General features: G+C 55.2%; 1 protein-coding gene across 10 annotated transcripts; it reads right to left on the bottom strand.

Annotated features, from left to right (window-relative positions):
• Window positions 1–4,676: 4,676 nt before the first annotated feature.
• On the bottom strand, window positions 4,677–13,911 carry SLC29A2 (solute carrier family 29 member 2). Of its 10 annotated transcripts, XR_010338279.1 has the most exons (14): window positions 13,724–13,795; window positions 13,375–13,456; window positions 11,831–11,994; window positions 11,503–11,642; window positions 10,968–11,102; window positions 10,197–10,294; window positions 9,890–9,974; window positions 8,874–9,010; window positions 8,568–8,673; window positions 8,378–8,478; window positions 6,962–7,100; window positions 6,683–6,878; window positions 5,523–5,710; window positions 4,677–5,387 (listed from the first exon to the last, which is right to left on the bottom strand). XR_010338279.1 is itself a non-coding variant. In XM_064364716.1 (13 exons), the coding sequence occupies exons 1-13, from the start codon at window positions 13,750–13,752 to the stop codon at window positions 5,599–5,601; spliced, it is 1,524 nt and encodes a 507-aa protein (XP_064220786.1). In that variant the 5' UTR covers window positions 13,753–13,795; the 3' UTR covers window positions 4,677–5,598. The 10 variants fall into 10 exon arrangements, 9 of the variants coding, with proteins under 9 accessions (XP_064220786.1, XP_064220789.1, XP_064220788.1 ...); XM_064364716.1 differs by having other exon boundaries at window positions 4,677–5,710; XM_064364719.1 differs by having other exon boundaries at window positions 4,677–5,706.
• Between the last annotated feature and the right edge of the window lie 205 nt (window positions 13,912–14,116).

Raw genomic sequence — 14,116 nt, 5'->3', positions numbered from 1 at the left:
GCCTTCCTTTTTTAAAAGATAGGGTCTCGTTCTGTTGCCCAGACTGAAGTACAGTGGCGCAGTCACAACTCGCTGCAACCTTGAACTCCTGGCCTCAAATGATTCTCCTGCCTCAGCCTTCCAAGTAGCTAAGACTACAGGCACGTACCACCATGTGCCTTGCTATTTTATTTTATTTTAGTAGAGATGGAGTCTTGCTTGCTGTGTTGCCCCGGCTGGTCTTGAACTTCTGGCCTCAAGGGATCCTCCCGCCTTGGCTTCCCAAAGTGCTGGGATTACAGGCGTGAGCCACCAGGCCTGGACTTCTTGAGTCTTTTCTGAGCATGCATCTTGCCCTGCATGTACATGGCTTTCCAAATCCCTTGATATTTATGGGAGCATTTCAGTTCCCAAAAGAATCTCTCCCCAGCTTTTCCTTACAGCCTTTCAGCTTGTCTATTGTTCATGTAAACTGCAGTCTTTGCTCCAGACAGCAGTGGGTTGTTAATTTGCCTTTCAGTGTTTTGGAGAACTGTCTTCTAAGTAGAAGCTTTTGCATTCTGAGAGATTTCTGAGTTAGGCAAAACAAAAGCAAGTGTCTGGCATCAATGCTTTAGGTAGCCCTCACACAGGCCAGAACTGACAGATACAATCTTTTTAGAACAAAGTCTGCTTTGCTGCATTGAAAAAAAGGCTAGGATCTCACATTGGGAATGCCATCTTCACACCACCACCAATCCAGAAGGAAAATGGAGCAAGACCAGGTAAAATACTGCAAAGCGCTCATTATTTTTAAGTTGCTGCTTTCTTGATTCAGCATTTGCTGGGTTGTTGTAAATCTTTATTTTCCAGAGTTCCCACAAAGGTGGTTCCAACAGTTGTTGCTCATTTTTTCAGTATTTTTTTATTTGTTTTTTTCTTTTTCGTTTTTAAATTTTTTTTTGTTAGTATTTTTTTTTAAGGGCGCAGGCCCTTGAAGCTGTCTGTTTTACTACCTTTGCTTACATTCTATTAATATTAAGCCCTATAGAACCTCAGTTTATTCATCTGTAAAATGGGATATGCCCAGAGCTTCTGCTTCACAAACTCTTTGGGGCTGCAATGAAAAGGGAGTCCAGGCGGGGCACAGTGGCTCACAGCTGTCATTGCAACACTATGGGAGGCCAAGGCGGGAAGATCAATTGGGGTCAGGAGTTCAAGACCAGCCTGGCCAACATGGCGAAACCCCATCTCTAGTAAAAATACAAAAAAAATTAGCCGGGCATCGTGGCACATGCCTGTAATCCCAGTTACTGAGGAGGCTGAGGTAGGAGAATAACTTGAACCGAGGAAGTGGAGGTTGCAGTGAACCGAGATCGAACCACTGCACTCAAGCCTGGCAACAGAGCTAGCCTCCATCTCAAAAAAAAAAAAAAAAGCGGGAGGGTGGAGTCTAGCCAGGTGACCTCAGTCAACAGTAGTTTCTTCAAGAAATCCTGAGAAAAAGAAAGAGAGAAGAACAAGGATGCCACCTGGCTCCATCTAGGATATCAATGCCCCATTCTATTATGCTGATGACCCTGCCTGTGACCTTGACCCTGCTTATGACCTATTCCTTCTAATGTGCCAGTAACCTCTAGACAACCCCCACTCATGCTGTAGCTTCATTCTCCCAAGAGAGATGATCTGATTGGTTCCTCTCATCAGGGAAGCTGGACCAGGACACCTCATAGGCTGCTGGCCAGTGGGTGGCTGCTATGGCTCAGACCCCAGCCCTGGTCCAGTCAGCCCTGGCCCAGTCAGCCCTGGCCAGAGATGCAGTTCCCATACAAAGCAGGGCATGAGGGTTAGGTAGGGAGGCCTCTGGGCCCACTTAAAAAGGGCTGAACTCTGACAACATCTGACGTGTTGAGGCAGGTAGAAAAGCAGATAACAAATGTAAAATGCTTTTCATGTAGTAGAAATTTTTTTTTTTTTTGAGATGGAGTCTCACTCTGTTGTCAGGCTGGAGTGCAGTGGCGTGATCTCGGCTCACTGCAACCTCTGCCTCCAGGGTTCAACTGATTCTCCTGCCTCAGCCTCCCAAATAGCTGGGACTACAGGCGCCCGCCACCATGCCCAGTTAATTTTTGTATTTTTGGTAGAGACAGGGTTTCACCATGTTAGCCAGCATGGTCTTGATCTCTTGACCTTGTGATCCTCCCACCTTGGCCTCCCAAAGTGCTGGGATTACAGGTGTGAAGCACAGTGACTGGCCCTTTTTTTTTTTTTTTTTTGAGATGGGGTCTTGCTCTGTCACCAAGGCTAGAGTGCAGTGCGTGATCTGAGCTTACTGCAGCCCCCATCTCTGGGGTTCCAGTGATTCTCCTGCCTCGGCCTACAGGGTAGCTGGGATTACAGGTGCTCGCCACCACACCTGGCTAATTTTTGTATTTTTTTTTAGTAGAGATGGAGTTTCACCATTTTGACTAGTCTGGTCTCAAATTCCTGACCTCAGGTGATCTGCCTGCCTTAGCTTCTCAAAGTGCTGGGATTACAGATGTGAGCCACCGTGCCTGGCCTCATGTAGTAGAATTCTAACTACCAGCTTCCTCTTCCATGAAACACAGCAACTTGAGGGTGAGGATGTGTCTGTTCACTGAGCCCAGCCCAGGACCCTGTGCAGTGCAAGTATTTGCTGATGGAAACTGGCTGCTTCTGAGGGAATCCGGGCCTGTTGGCAGAGCTGTGACAGGATGGGGAGGCAGAAGCTGGGGACTGTGTGTCAGGCGAGGGGCAGGCAAGTGTAGCCAAGCAGCCCAAGAATTTGTTTCCAGCATCAAAGCCCCTACACCCTGAGCTGATAAGAAAGTCTCGCTGGGTCTACTGGGAAGTAGAATGGGAAGATGGAATCCCAGGTTGTGACATCATAAGGACACCCAAGGGGCGAGTATCCTCTTTTTGGGCCCTATCCTCCACTACCCAGCCTGACCCTGGTCTTGCTGTGGGTGACGGGTGGCCCCAGTGGGTTACCTGGGACTGTCTGGCCTGTGAGGTGGGCAGGTGGGTATCTGCCTTCCTGGTCCCAGGTGGATCTGGCAGGTCTAGGGAGCTGTCTTTTTTTTTTTGAGACAGAGTTTTGTTTCCTGTTGCCCAGGCTGAGTGCAATGGCGTGATCTCAGCTCACCACAAACTCTGCCTCCCGGGTTCAACGGATTCTTCTACCTGGGCCTCCCAAGTAGCTGGGATTACAGGCACCCACCACCACGCCCGGCTAATTTGTATTTTTAGTAGAGATAGGGTTTCTCCATGTTGGTCAGGCTGGTCTCGAACTCCTGACCTCAGGTGATCCACCTACCTTGGCCTCTCAATGTTCTAGGATTACAGGCATAAGCCACTACACCCGGCCTCTAGGGAACTTTCAGGTACAACGGACAACAGCTGTACTCTCTTCTGAAGGTGGAGAAAGAGAAGGGGATCCAGCAAGTGTTGGGCTCCTGCCCCAATTCCAAAGAGCACAGCTAGGCCTCCTGGTCTTGCAAGAGACTCCTAGGACTCCAACAGCCATTTCCCTAATGTCGTCAGAGCTGGTGCTCTAGCTTCAGCCTCACTCCAGGACTCCAGCTCGGGCAGGTTCCAGCTGCCCATGCTCATAAAGAAAAGGGTCTGGATTTGAACCCGGGACTCTGGGTCAGCATGCATGCACTTAACCACAAGGTTAGCTGGCCTCCATAGAGGCAGTCTCCCTCATGTCTCCTGTATCCGTCCTCCTCTCTAAGACACTGTCTGTGCCCCATCGCCACCCACTGGACTGTGGGGATCAACTCCTCTGTGGCTTCTCTGCTTCTGCCCCTCCTCCACCTCAGACTAGCAAGCTCATATTCATCCCCCAGGACACAGCTGGGGAAATACCTCCTCCGGAATGCCTGCCCTGACTTCTCAGGTGGAATCAGCAGCTCCCTCGACATGCTTCTGCAGGAGCCTCATAAGCCGTTATCACAAGTTACATTTGGCCTCCCATGGCCTTGGGAGTGGGGACTGTGTCTCTTTTGTTTCAGGGTCTCCAGACCAGGCAGGGCCTAGTCTGGGGCAGCTGTCTGTGAACAGTGCTGAAAGGAATGAATCCTTACTTGGGGTCTGTCCTGTGGCTTATTTTGGCAACTGAGGTCATATCTTGCCTGTCTTCCTATTTGATGCCAAAAGAGCGCCTGGCTTCTGAGCAGGTACCCTGTGCTGAGCACCTGATATCTAATAGGTGCTCAGTGAATGTTCACAAAGGCAGGTGGGCAGAAAACCCTTGCTTTTCTCTGGGATGGGCAGGGTAGCCAGGTGTGTGGTGAAGCAGGCCTTTCCACCCTCTGAATTTAGAATTGGTGGGGTCGCCAAAGCCCTGCCCAGGCCGACTGGCTTACTAAGCCTAGATTTCTGAGGAGTAACAACCCCGGGGAGGCAGAGGATGCCAGTGAGAGCCCAGGGGTTCATGGCGGCGGGGGGAGAGCAACAGTTGTCCATCCAACCAAGTGTTCTGCCCAGGAGCTCCGGGTTCCTTGCAGGTCAATACCCCCCAGCTATCATGTGGTCCAGAGGACCCAGCACAGAGATGCTCACCAATCCCTGCCCTTCCTGGGGCCTCAGTCATCCCACCTGTCAAGGGGGTACAGTCTTTCTGACCCCACCCAAGTCATTGAGGCCAATAGAGCCAACAGCACTTCAGAAATAAAAACTTGGTGAACGCATCATACAAATAAATGGGGTTGTTATTAGACCCAGGAGCAGGGTCCACAGAAGGAGAAACAGCAAAAAGGGGAGTAAGAACCCAGGGCTCCTGCCCCGGACCCCTCGAGGAAAAGAAAAACAGGTGTTGGGCAGGAAGAACAGCACCTACAGGGAGGACGGAGACAGGGCTGAGTCCCCAGCTCTACCACGGACCAGTCACTTCCCCCAGGACTCAGTTTCCTCCCCTGTATAGTGGGGGAAGCACAGTCCTTGTCCAGCTCCTTCCAAGGGCCTCAATTAGGCTTCAGTGAGAGAGTGGGTATGGAAGAGCTTTGCAAACTGTAAAGTGCAGTGCACACATGCAGGCTAGCTGTGGTTCTGGGGCCCAGGCCCAGCTGGGCTCTGGAGAGCGGGGACAGTAAGTGTTGGCAATGAAAACACTGCTTGAGGCTGAGCCTAGCGCTTTGAGCACCTTCAGGTCCTCAACACCTGTTCCTCCTCCCAGGTCCCCACAACATCCCTGGCACCTTTTACCCTGGGTTGCTGAAGCCTGGGAGGATGAGGAGCTCCTGCCCTGGACTGGCCCCACCTCCCACTCTGAACCCTCTGGTTGCCTCTGCTCCTGGTGATGATGCACATAGGCAGAGCTGGTGGTGGGGAGCAGCTGTGCCCTGCTCCCACTTGTCCCTGGTCGTCACCGTTTCCACGAGGTCTTGTGTGAGTCACCTCCATTCCTGGGTGAGGGTTAGAATGACCCAGGGTGAATTCTTCCCCACAGCACTCCAAGGGATGGAGAGCGGCTCCTGGCCCCTGCTGGCAGCCCCAGGCCCAGGGTCCCGCCCCCCAGCAGAAGCCTGAGCCGAGCTTGCCATTCGCCCTGGGCTGGATCTCAGCTCCGGAAGGAGATGTTGAGAAGACGCTGCCAAAGAGCCTGGAGGGACTGCTTCAGAGCAGCGCCTTGAAGAGGAAGGAGAGGGAGGCTCCACAGGAAAGTCCCAGGGCCAGGAAGAAGGTCATGAGGGCGCCAGCCACCTCCCGCTCATGTGGCAGCACCTGCCTGGAACACGGGGAACAGGAGCTCTTAGAAAACACTGGGCCCAAACCTGAACCCAGCTCCACCGCCCTCTGCCCATCATCTGGGCCTCTGACCCAACCCTTGTGTCACCATAACTAGCCCCTTCTTTCTGGGCCTCAGTTTCCTGGTATGTAAATGAAGCTGCTGGACAAGGACATCTCTCAGGGCCTCTGGGTCCAACATGATGGGATTCCAGATTCCACAGCCTGCGCTTTCCACAGTGCCCCCACCCTGTCAGTTTCATTCTCTCTGGATTCTCCACTGCATTGCCCCTTGAGGAAATAGCCCATGAACCTTGTTTTTGGTCAAACCTTAGCTCTCAGCCGGGTTCGGTGGTTCCTGTAATCTCAGCAATTTGGGAGGCCAAGGCGGGCGGATCACAAGGTCAGGAGATCAAGACCATCCTGGCCAATACCGTGAGACTCCATCTCTACTAAAAATACAAAAATTAGCCAGGTGTGGCAGTGCACGCCTGTAGTCCCAGCTACTCAGGAGGCTGAGGCAGAATTGCTTGAACCTGGGAGGCAGAGGTTGCAGTGAGCAGAGATCACTCCCACTGCACTCCAGCCTGAGCCACAGATCAAGACTCCGTCTCAAAAAAAAACAACAACCACATAATACCTTAGCTCTCCTCAAACTGAGAATTTTAGAGCTTGATGGACCCTGAGGGATAACAGTTCAGCCCATTATTTTACAGATGGGGAAACTGAGGCCCATCGAAGAGCCCCCAGAAGCAGTGCCTGGGCTACTTTGCTGGGCAGGTACCTCCTGCACCCAGTTCTCTTCTCCCCTGCAGTTAAGGCCTTGCCCGGCAGGGGGAGCCAGCGAGGCCCGTGAACAGTTAGGGTTGGGCTGGCCAGAAGCAGGACAAGCCCTCCCTCGCAGGCTGTCCCTCTCCAAAGAGTGAACCCACTTCCCCACTCTCAGCCCCCAAGCCACCCCATTCCCCCAGACCTGGGCGCCAGGCACATGGTGAGGGACACCAGGTAGCCATTAGAAATGGCAAAGAGCAGCATGAAGGTGATGAAGTACGCATCCTGCGGGAAGAGGATGGGCAGCCGGGACCTCTGGGGCACGTGGCACAGCATGAAGAGGGGCACGAACAAGAATCGCAGGCAGACCAGCAGGGGCAGCAGCCGGCTGTCCTCGTCTGGCTGTGGCAGAGGCTGGGGTCAGTGTGGTCCCTGGAGCCAGGTCTCTGCTCCAGGCCATCTCAGAACACCCATAGGGTACCTTGTTTTCGAGATGGAGTCTCAACTCTGTCACTCAGGCTAAAGTGCAGTGGCCCTGATCTCCGCTCACTGCAACCTCCACTTCTGGGTTCAAGCAATCCTCTTGCGTCAGCCTCCTGAGTAGCTGGGACTATAGGTGCCTGCCACCACCATGCCCAGATAATTTTTGTATTTTTAGTAGAGATGGGGTTTCACCATGTTACCCAGGCTAGTCTTGAACTCCTAACCTCAAGTGATCCACCCGCCTCAGCCTCCCAAAGTGCTGGGATTATAGGCATGAGCCACCACACCCAGCCCCGCCTTTTTTTTTTTTTTTCATTAAAAATGTGTGTGTGGGTGTGTATATACAGACAAGGTCTCACTGTGTTGTCCAGGCTAATTTTGAATTCCTGAGCTCAAGCGATCCTCTTGCCTTGGCCTCCCAAAGTGTTAGGATTTTGTTTTGTTGTTGTTGTTTTTTGAGACAGAGTCTTGCTCTGTTACCCAGGCTGGAGTGCAGTGGCTCAATCTTGGCTCACTGCAGCCTCCACCTCCTGGGTTCAAGCAATTCTTCTGCCTTAGCCTCCCAAGTAGCCAGGATTACAGGCGCGTGCCACCATGCCTGGGTGATTTTTATATTTTTAGTAGAGACAGGGTTTCACCACGTGGGCCAGGCTGGTCTCGAACTCCTGACCTTGTGATCTACCTGCCTCGGCCTCCCAAAGTGCTGGGATTATAGGCGTGAGCCACCACACCTGGCCCACCCATAGGATAGACCCATCCATCACCCTCTGACCTCTTCTGACCTGCCCTGTGAGCCAATGAGAGCGGACTCAGCGTTGGGGCCTGGGCAGAGGCTGCCCAGCAATCAGGGACTGGCCAGGGGCTCACCTCTGCTTCTCCCAGGCTCTAGTTTCTGCTCTCCACAACACCTACACTTTACACACTTAGTTCCTCAGAGCACCCCTGGGGGTTCCACAGACCCCTCTGGGAGCAGATGGGGTTTCTGAGTGGGATTGGAAGCAGTGATAGCTCCTATTCTGACTTGGATCAGAGCAGTTCTTTCATCTGCTTTATTTATCGTCTTTTTGGAAGATTTCATTTAAAGATACAACACCATGGCTAAAACCAACCCCAAAACTAAGACTCTTGCTCAGTCCCTCACGTGGTGCAGGAAACTCCATGTAACATTCTCGAGCAGCGAAGGCTGGATGCTGGGGACACAGAGGTCAGCTGGACATGACTTTTGCTTTCAAGGAGCTCACAGAGCGAGCCCTGGCCGGCACACCTCCAGGGCCCAGGTGCTCCCTGGTGCTTGGCCAGTGGTTCCATTGCCAGGTCACTTGGACTACTGGAAAATCCCCTCCATGCTCTTTCAAGCCCTCAGATCCCAAACTACTTCCTGAAACATCGGATCACCCAGCCCCGGTGTGCTTACCCATAAGAAGTAAGACGTCAGGCTCCGTCCCAGGCAGTCCATGATGTTGAAGAGGAGGAAGCAGCAGATGGGGTTGAAGAACTGACCTGGGAGGGAGAGGGCTGCAGCTCATAGTGGTCCCCAACTCCCCTCACCCCTCCTCTCCCCTTCGTGCCCCCTGCCCTGCCGTCTTCTGCACCCCGACACTCACTCCACTTCCCGGGACTGGTGGAGCTGGTCACCATGGCTGTGATGGCAGGGAAGACGGACAGGGTGACTGTGAAGACCAACACAAGGCACAGCGCCGTCAGCCAGATCTGGGAGCCAGAGGCAGGGGTGTGAGCAAGCAGGGCAGTCCCAGGGCCCCACCCTCTGGCTGAAGCCCCTTCCAGAAGCAGGACACAGGGCCTGGCCCAGCTGTGTCCCTGACCCACTATGACCCTATGACCTTGGGGGAGACCATGTAAGACCCATTCTTCCCCAGGGATGGTGGTTGGGGGCTATATCCAAGCCAAACCTTTTGGAAGACAGTGAAAACTGAAGGTTTTCCTGGCTCCTGGGGCTCATCTGGCTCCGGTTCCGGCTCCTTCTCCAGGTCAAGATCCAGGGTCAGAGCTACCCTCTGGGGACTATTGGGAATCCCATTCTTCTCATCTGGGGCAAGGGGGGAGTGGGAAGGGTCATCCTGTGACCCAGGTTTCCCGACTTCTAGGCCCAACAGAGAGATTCCCAGCAGTTAAAACAAGTGATCCTCAGCCAGGCACGGTGGCTTACACCTGTAATCCCAACACTTTGGTAGGCCGAGGCGGGCAGATTGCTTGAGCCCAGGAGTTTGAGACCAACCTGGGCAACATGGTGAATCCCCATCTCTACAAAAATACAAAAATTAGCCGGGCATGATGACCTGCACCTATAGTCCCAGCTACTTGGGAGGCTGAGACAGGAGGATCACTTGAGCCCAGGAGATCGAGGCTGTAGTGAGCTATGATTGTGCCACTGCACTGCAGCCCAAGTGACAGAGTGAGATCCTGCCTCAAAACCAAACCAAAACAAAACAAAAAACCAGTGATCTTCTTCCAGCCCAGGCTGCAGGCGAAGGGAATTCACGACGGAAAGGCATAGCTGCCAGGAAGCGCATGCGTGGGTCGGGCATGAGCGAAGCACTTTAGATGGATTATCTCATGACCATTGCTTTACAAATAACACTTGGAGGTTCAGTGGGGTGCAGTGGCTGAGTGGTTTGTCTCAGGCCACACAGCTGAGATGCTGTGAAACCAGGATTCAAATTCAGAGGTCTTTGGATCCAAAATTTGCAGGTGTGGAAGCTCTATTGCCTCCTCATTTTACAGAGGTGGAAACAGGCCTGAAGAACAGCAGGGATGACTTTAACCCTACCAACTGCCCGTCATGATCTTCCTTTTTGCACAAGGCTACTAGAGGTGGGCTCTGGCTGCGGAGGGAACTGCTTCCTAGGGGAAGTGACTCTAGCTTCCCCTGCATCTCCCACTTCCCCAGGAGGGTCTCAGGGCTTACCAGAATGGAGGAGCTCAGCTTTGGTCTCCAGCTCCTGAGCTTGGGCCTGGGATTGTTTCTTGGCCAGGTAGTAGCGGGCAAACTTCTGCAGAGGACAGGAAAGTGTTGGGCCTGCCTGGCTTGGCTGAGGTGTCTGGATCCCTCCCCACACCATTGGCCTAGAGGCTGGGGTCCCTCAGTGTCTTCTCTGGCGGTCAGGGCTGGGGCTAGGTCTCCTTCACCTCCCCTGGCCTTTCTCGGGGCCTCAGACTCAGGACTCTGTCAGAGATGCTTTGAGGTGGGGCCTGGAGCCCAACAGCAGGCTCACCAGGTGAGGCAGGCTCAGGTAACACACAATGGACATGAGGATGCCCACACAGGGCGTGATGAAGTACCCCAAGGCGGAGGTCTGGGCGTCCACGCCACCTGCAGAGAAACGTCAGCTGCAGGAGAGAGGCACCTGGTCCTGCCGGCTCTCACAGGGCTTCCAGCTCCTGTCCCATTTCCCATTGTGCACTTCTCAGACCCACTCCCAGCCTCTTCCACTCCTCCCTTCACTGACAGACTTGGGAATCTTGTACAGGGCCCCAGAGCAGCCCTACACTTCTCTCACTTTCCTCTATGCGTCATTTTTGTTGAGCACATACTATGTGCCAGGAGCCTTCTCTTATTGTGTGCTCATTACAATCTAAGCAGGGAGCTATAACAATCACATAGGTGGGGAAATAGCACAGAGAGGTGACAAGCCTTGTCCAATGCCCCCAGCTGATGAGCACTGAAGCTGATTCAAACCCAAGTCTACCTGAATCCCAAACCCATCCCCTCATCCTTCAACTTCAACCTGCTGTCACATGCCAGTGTTGGCCCCAGGAATCCTGCCCCTGGCCCTGAGTTAATCCGGTCCACACTTGGTTATTACTCCTCCTCCACTTCCAGGGCCCATGGGCCCCACTCCCTAGCTCCAGACACAATCCCCATTTCCATATCACCCCCTCACCTCTGTCTTCACCCAGAACCCAGGTTCTTGCTCTCACATGCCCTCTCTGCTCCCCAAACCTCAGAGGCCACCCCAGCTCTCCAGCCACTCAATCGTACTCACTGGCCAAGGACAGGAGCATGGCAAGGGCAGCAAAGATCCCAGCCAGGCCCTGGCCGCTGAGGAAGAGGGTGCTGTAGGTGGAAGGCATGGTGCCCAGCTGCCCGAAGAGGCTGCCCTGCAGGACTGCACTGAAGGCTGCGGAGGGACAGGGATGGGGGCTGCTGCTCAACTGGGCAGGCCTCAGAGGCTCACTGGAGGAGGTGTCCGCTGGATGCACAGGGGACTCTGGACAAGGTTGGGCAGGTGTGAGCTTCCCTAGGGACTCTGGGCACTTGGGGCAACACCTGCCATTCAGTCCTCTTCTGAGGTGCAGCCATTGGTCTGTGGAGCTATCGACCAGGAACCCTGCTCCTAGGGCACTGTGAGGCCTGGACAAGTGACTCTTCCTCTCCCTCTGGGCCTCAGTTTCTTCACCAGGGATATGAGCGACTATGAGGCTGTCTTCCCTTCTCAGATATGCTGGGCCCTTTCAGGGATGAGGAGGCCAGGTTGAAGCCCTGCATGGGCTGGCTGGGGAGGGGGCAGAGATGCTCACAGTTGATGAAGCAGACGGAGGCCATGGTGATGGAGAAGAAGGGTCCGGGGCTCATGTCCACCTTGACCAACGCTGCCGTCAGGGCAAAGAGCAGCAGTATGGCCAGCAGGCTGCCCAGAATGCGCACCGTCTCCGGGATGCTGCTCAGAGGGGGCAGAGTGGATCAGCGTGGCCCAGGCCAGAGGAGGTTGGGGAAGGAGGTTCAGCAATGGAGCTGGGCAGTAGGGCTGGCGGGGGATAGGGGTGGGAGTCAGGGGTGGGGAGGCCTTCCTGGGCCCAAATGAAGCTGCCTCAACAGGGGGCACAGGAGCCAGGGCAGGCCTCTCACCACTGGTACAGGAAGGAGTTGAGAAGGGTGAAGAGCAGCAGGGGCAGCTGGGACAGCAGCGTCACCCAGTTGTTGAAGTTGAAGGCATCCTCGGGGCCCGTGCGGTTGGTGCTCAGGGTCCTGGCTGTGCTGTTGCTGTCTCCTGCCAGTCTCGCCTGGAAGTACTGCCAGGTGGGGAGGTGATGGAGGGTCAGCACCTCTCAGCGTTACCCCGCTGCCTTCCCCCTCACTTGTGGTGGCTTCCTAATGTCTGCTGGGGCTTGTCTGCCAAGTCCTTGTTCTGTCCCCAGCACCCGGCACACAGTCAGAGCTCCCTCATGAATGTGTGCTGAGTTGAATGGCTGAAGTCTGGGACAGATCCCAAGCATTAGGAGACCCCAGCACGAGCCTCGTCCAGTCTTGGACGGCCACTCTTCTTCAGTGCCCTGGTTCCAGCCCCCACCTCTACTCCTGGAGCAGCTGCTAGATTCATTCATTCTGTGGGTATTTACTGAGCACCTACCGTCAGCCGGGCTCTGGCCTAGGTGCTGACCAACTGTATTCTCTCTAGAGCACATAGCCTGCCATTCCTCTGCTTAACATCAACACCCTGCTCCATGCCTCCCTATTGCCTGCAGGGCAAAGCCCCAAATGGAACAGCCCTTCAGAATCAGATCCCAGTCTCCCTTTGTGCCTCATCTTCTGCTCCATCCTGCTAAGCTCCAGGCAGTCCTGGCTCTGGATCTCTCTCTAAACAGGCTGGCTCTCTCTTGCCTGTCTGCCTTGGCATGGCTGTCACCTCTGCCTGGAATGCCCTCCAGGCCACACCCCTCCTTATGCACTCTGCCTGCCCTACTCCCAACTTACAAATGTCTTCCACAAAGCAGAAGGAACTTTCTCCCTCCCCTGGGGACCTGCTGCAAGCCTGGGATGGCACGCATCATGTTACATTATTAATAGCTCTTTGGCCCCCTCTTGCTCTCAAGACCAGGGGCTGATTCCTCTCTGGGTTTCCAGGGCCCAGCACAGAGCCAGGTACCCAAGAGGCATTTGTAAAGTTGTTGCAGTGAATACAGATGAATAACCCGGTCCCAAAGACAATGCAAACCCCACATTCCTGCTTTTCCTGAAGAGCCTCCCTGCTGTTTCCTCCTGTGTCCCCAGTGCCTGCTCCACAGTAGGTGCACAAAGTTTGTTGAATGAATGAATGAATGTTATTCATGATATCGCAAAGAAAATCAAAGGTTCAATAACCGACTTTTGGGGTGACTGACTCAGGAATAACAACACATAGAGGAAGTAAGTGGGCAGCGCCTTGGCTCGTGCCAGACCCCGTGGGCTGGTGGCCTTGCTCCTCTGCGATTCGGGCATTCCTGAATTGCTGCTTTCCTAGCCATGGGGGAAGCATTCCCCTCTCTGAGGCTCCGAGCTTCAGCCCACAGATGAGCACAACGAGGGGTCACAGGCGCGCGGTGAAGCGCCCCTGTAAGCCTCATCCCAAAGGGCGGGCGGGAGGGAGAGGTGCTGGCTGTGGCCACGGGCTGCCACTCCGCCGCGAGTCTCACCGGGATGGCGGTGATGAAGAAGTTCCAGGGAAGAAGGGTGCCCAGACCCAGGATAAAGAAGCTGATCCCGACCAGGTGGTAGCTGTGGGGATCGGTTGGGAAGGTCACCCCGAGGACGCACCCGCCTCCGCGGGCCCTCCCGCCTCCCAGGGCCCTCCCGCCTCCCAGGCCGCCCCCTCCGGAGCGGACTACAACCCCCATCACCCCGGCTCCGGCGGCCGAGGGAGTCGGCTGATGGGAATTGTAGTTCGATCCGGCCTTCTCTGAGCCTCGGAGCGCTTCCAGGGATCGGGTCTGCAACGACCCTGGCCACTAGGGTCCCAGTCCGTACCCACCCCGGCCCACTCACCTGTCCCGCGGGGCGTCTCCTCGCGCCATGGCCGCCGCTGCAGGTGCGCCTGGGTGAAAGGGGAGGGGAAGCCGCACCTGCACCTGCGCAGGGGCCAAGGGCCGCAGGACCCGGGGCCAGGGGGCGGGTCTCCCCAAATCTGGGTGCGGGGCGGCGGGAGGGGCGCAGGGAGCCCCGGGCGGATTTCGTGAGTCTGGCGCCCCGCAGGCTGGGACCTGGGCTCCGCCCCCGGGGCGGAGACAGAGGGTCGCGCCACCCCTGTCTCCATCCCCCACCCGCTGCAGGGACTCAGAACTCCGGCTCAGGCCCCGCCCCACCTCCCGGCCTCCGATCCCGCCAGCTCCGGGCACAGCCCCTCCCCGCAGCCCGTGTCCCCTCCGCGGGCGCGGGTCC

Source organism: Aotus nancymaae, unplaced genomic scaffold, assembly GCF_030222135.1.
Source record: "Aotus nancymaae isolate 86718 unplaced genomic scaffold, 86718_ANA_hifiasm-v0.15.2.pri h1tg000059l, whole genome shotgun sequence".
In the NCBI taxonomy this organism is placed as follows: Eukaryota; Metazoa; Chordata; class Mammalia; order Primates; family Aotidae; genus Aotus; species Aotus nancymaae.
The sequence above is the reverse complement of the archived record's forward strand: the minus strand, read 5'-3'. Positions and strand labels throughout refer to the sequence as shown.

What these genes read in the sequence shown, in the direction of transcription:
- SLC29A2 (XM_064364716.1), bottom strand. Translation starts at nt 13,752, where the DNA reads ATGGCGCGAGGAGACGCCCCGCGGGACAG. An exon ending in CTCCGTCTGCTTCATCAACT is followed by an intron (nt 11,103 to 11,502) that starts GTGAGCATCTCT and finishes GTCCCTCCGCAG; the next exon opens with CCTTCAGTGCAGTCCTGCAG. An exon ending in CACCAGTCCCGGGAAGTGGA is followed by an intron (nt 8,479 to 8,567) that starts GTGAGTGTCGGG and finishes TATGAGCTGCAG; the next exon opens with CCCTCTCCCTCCCAGGTCAG.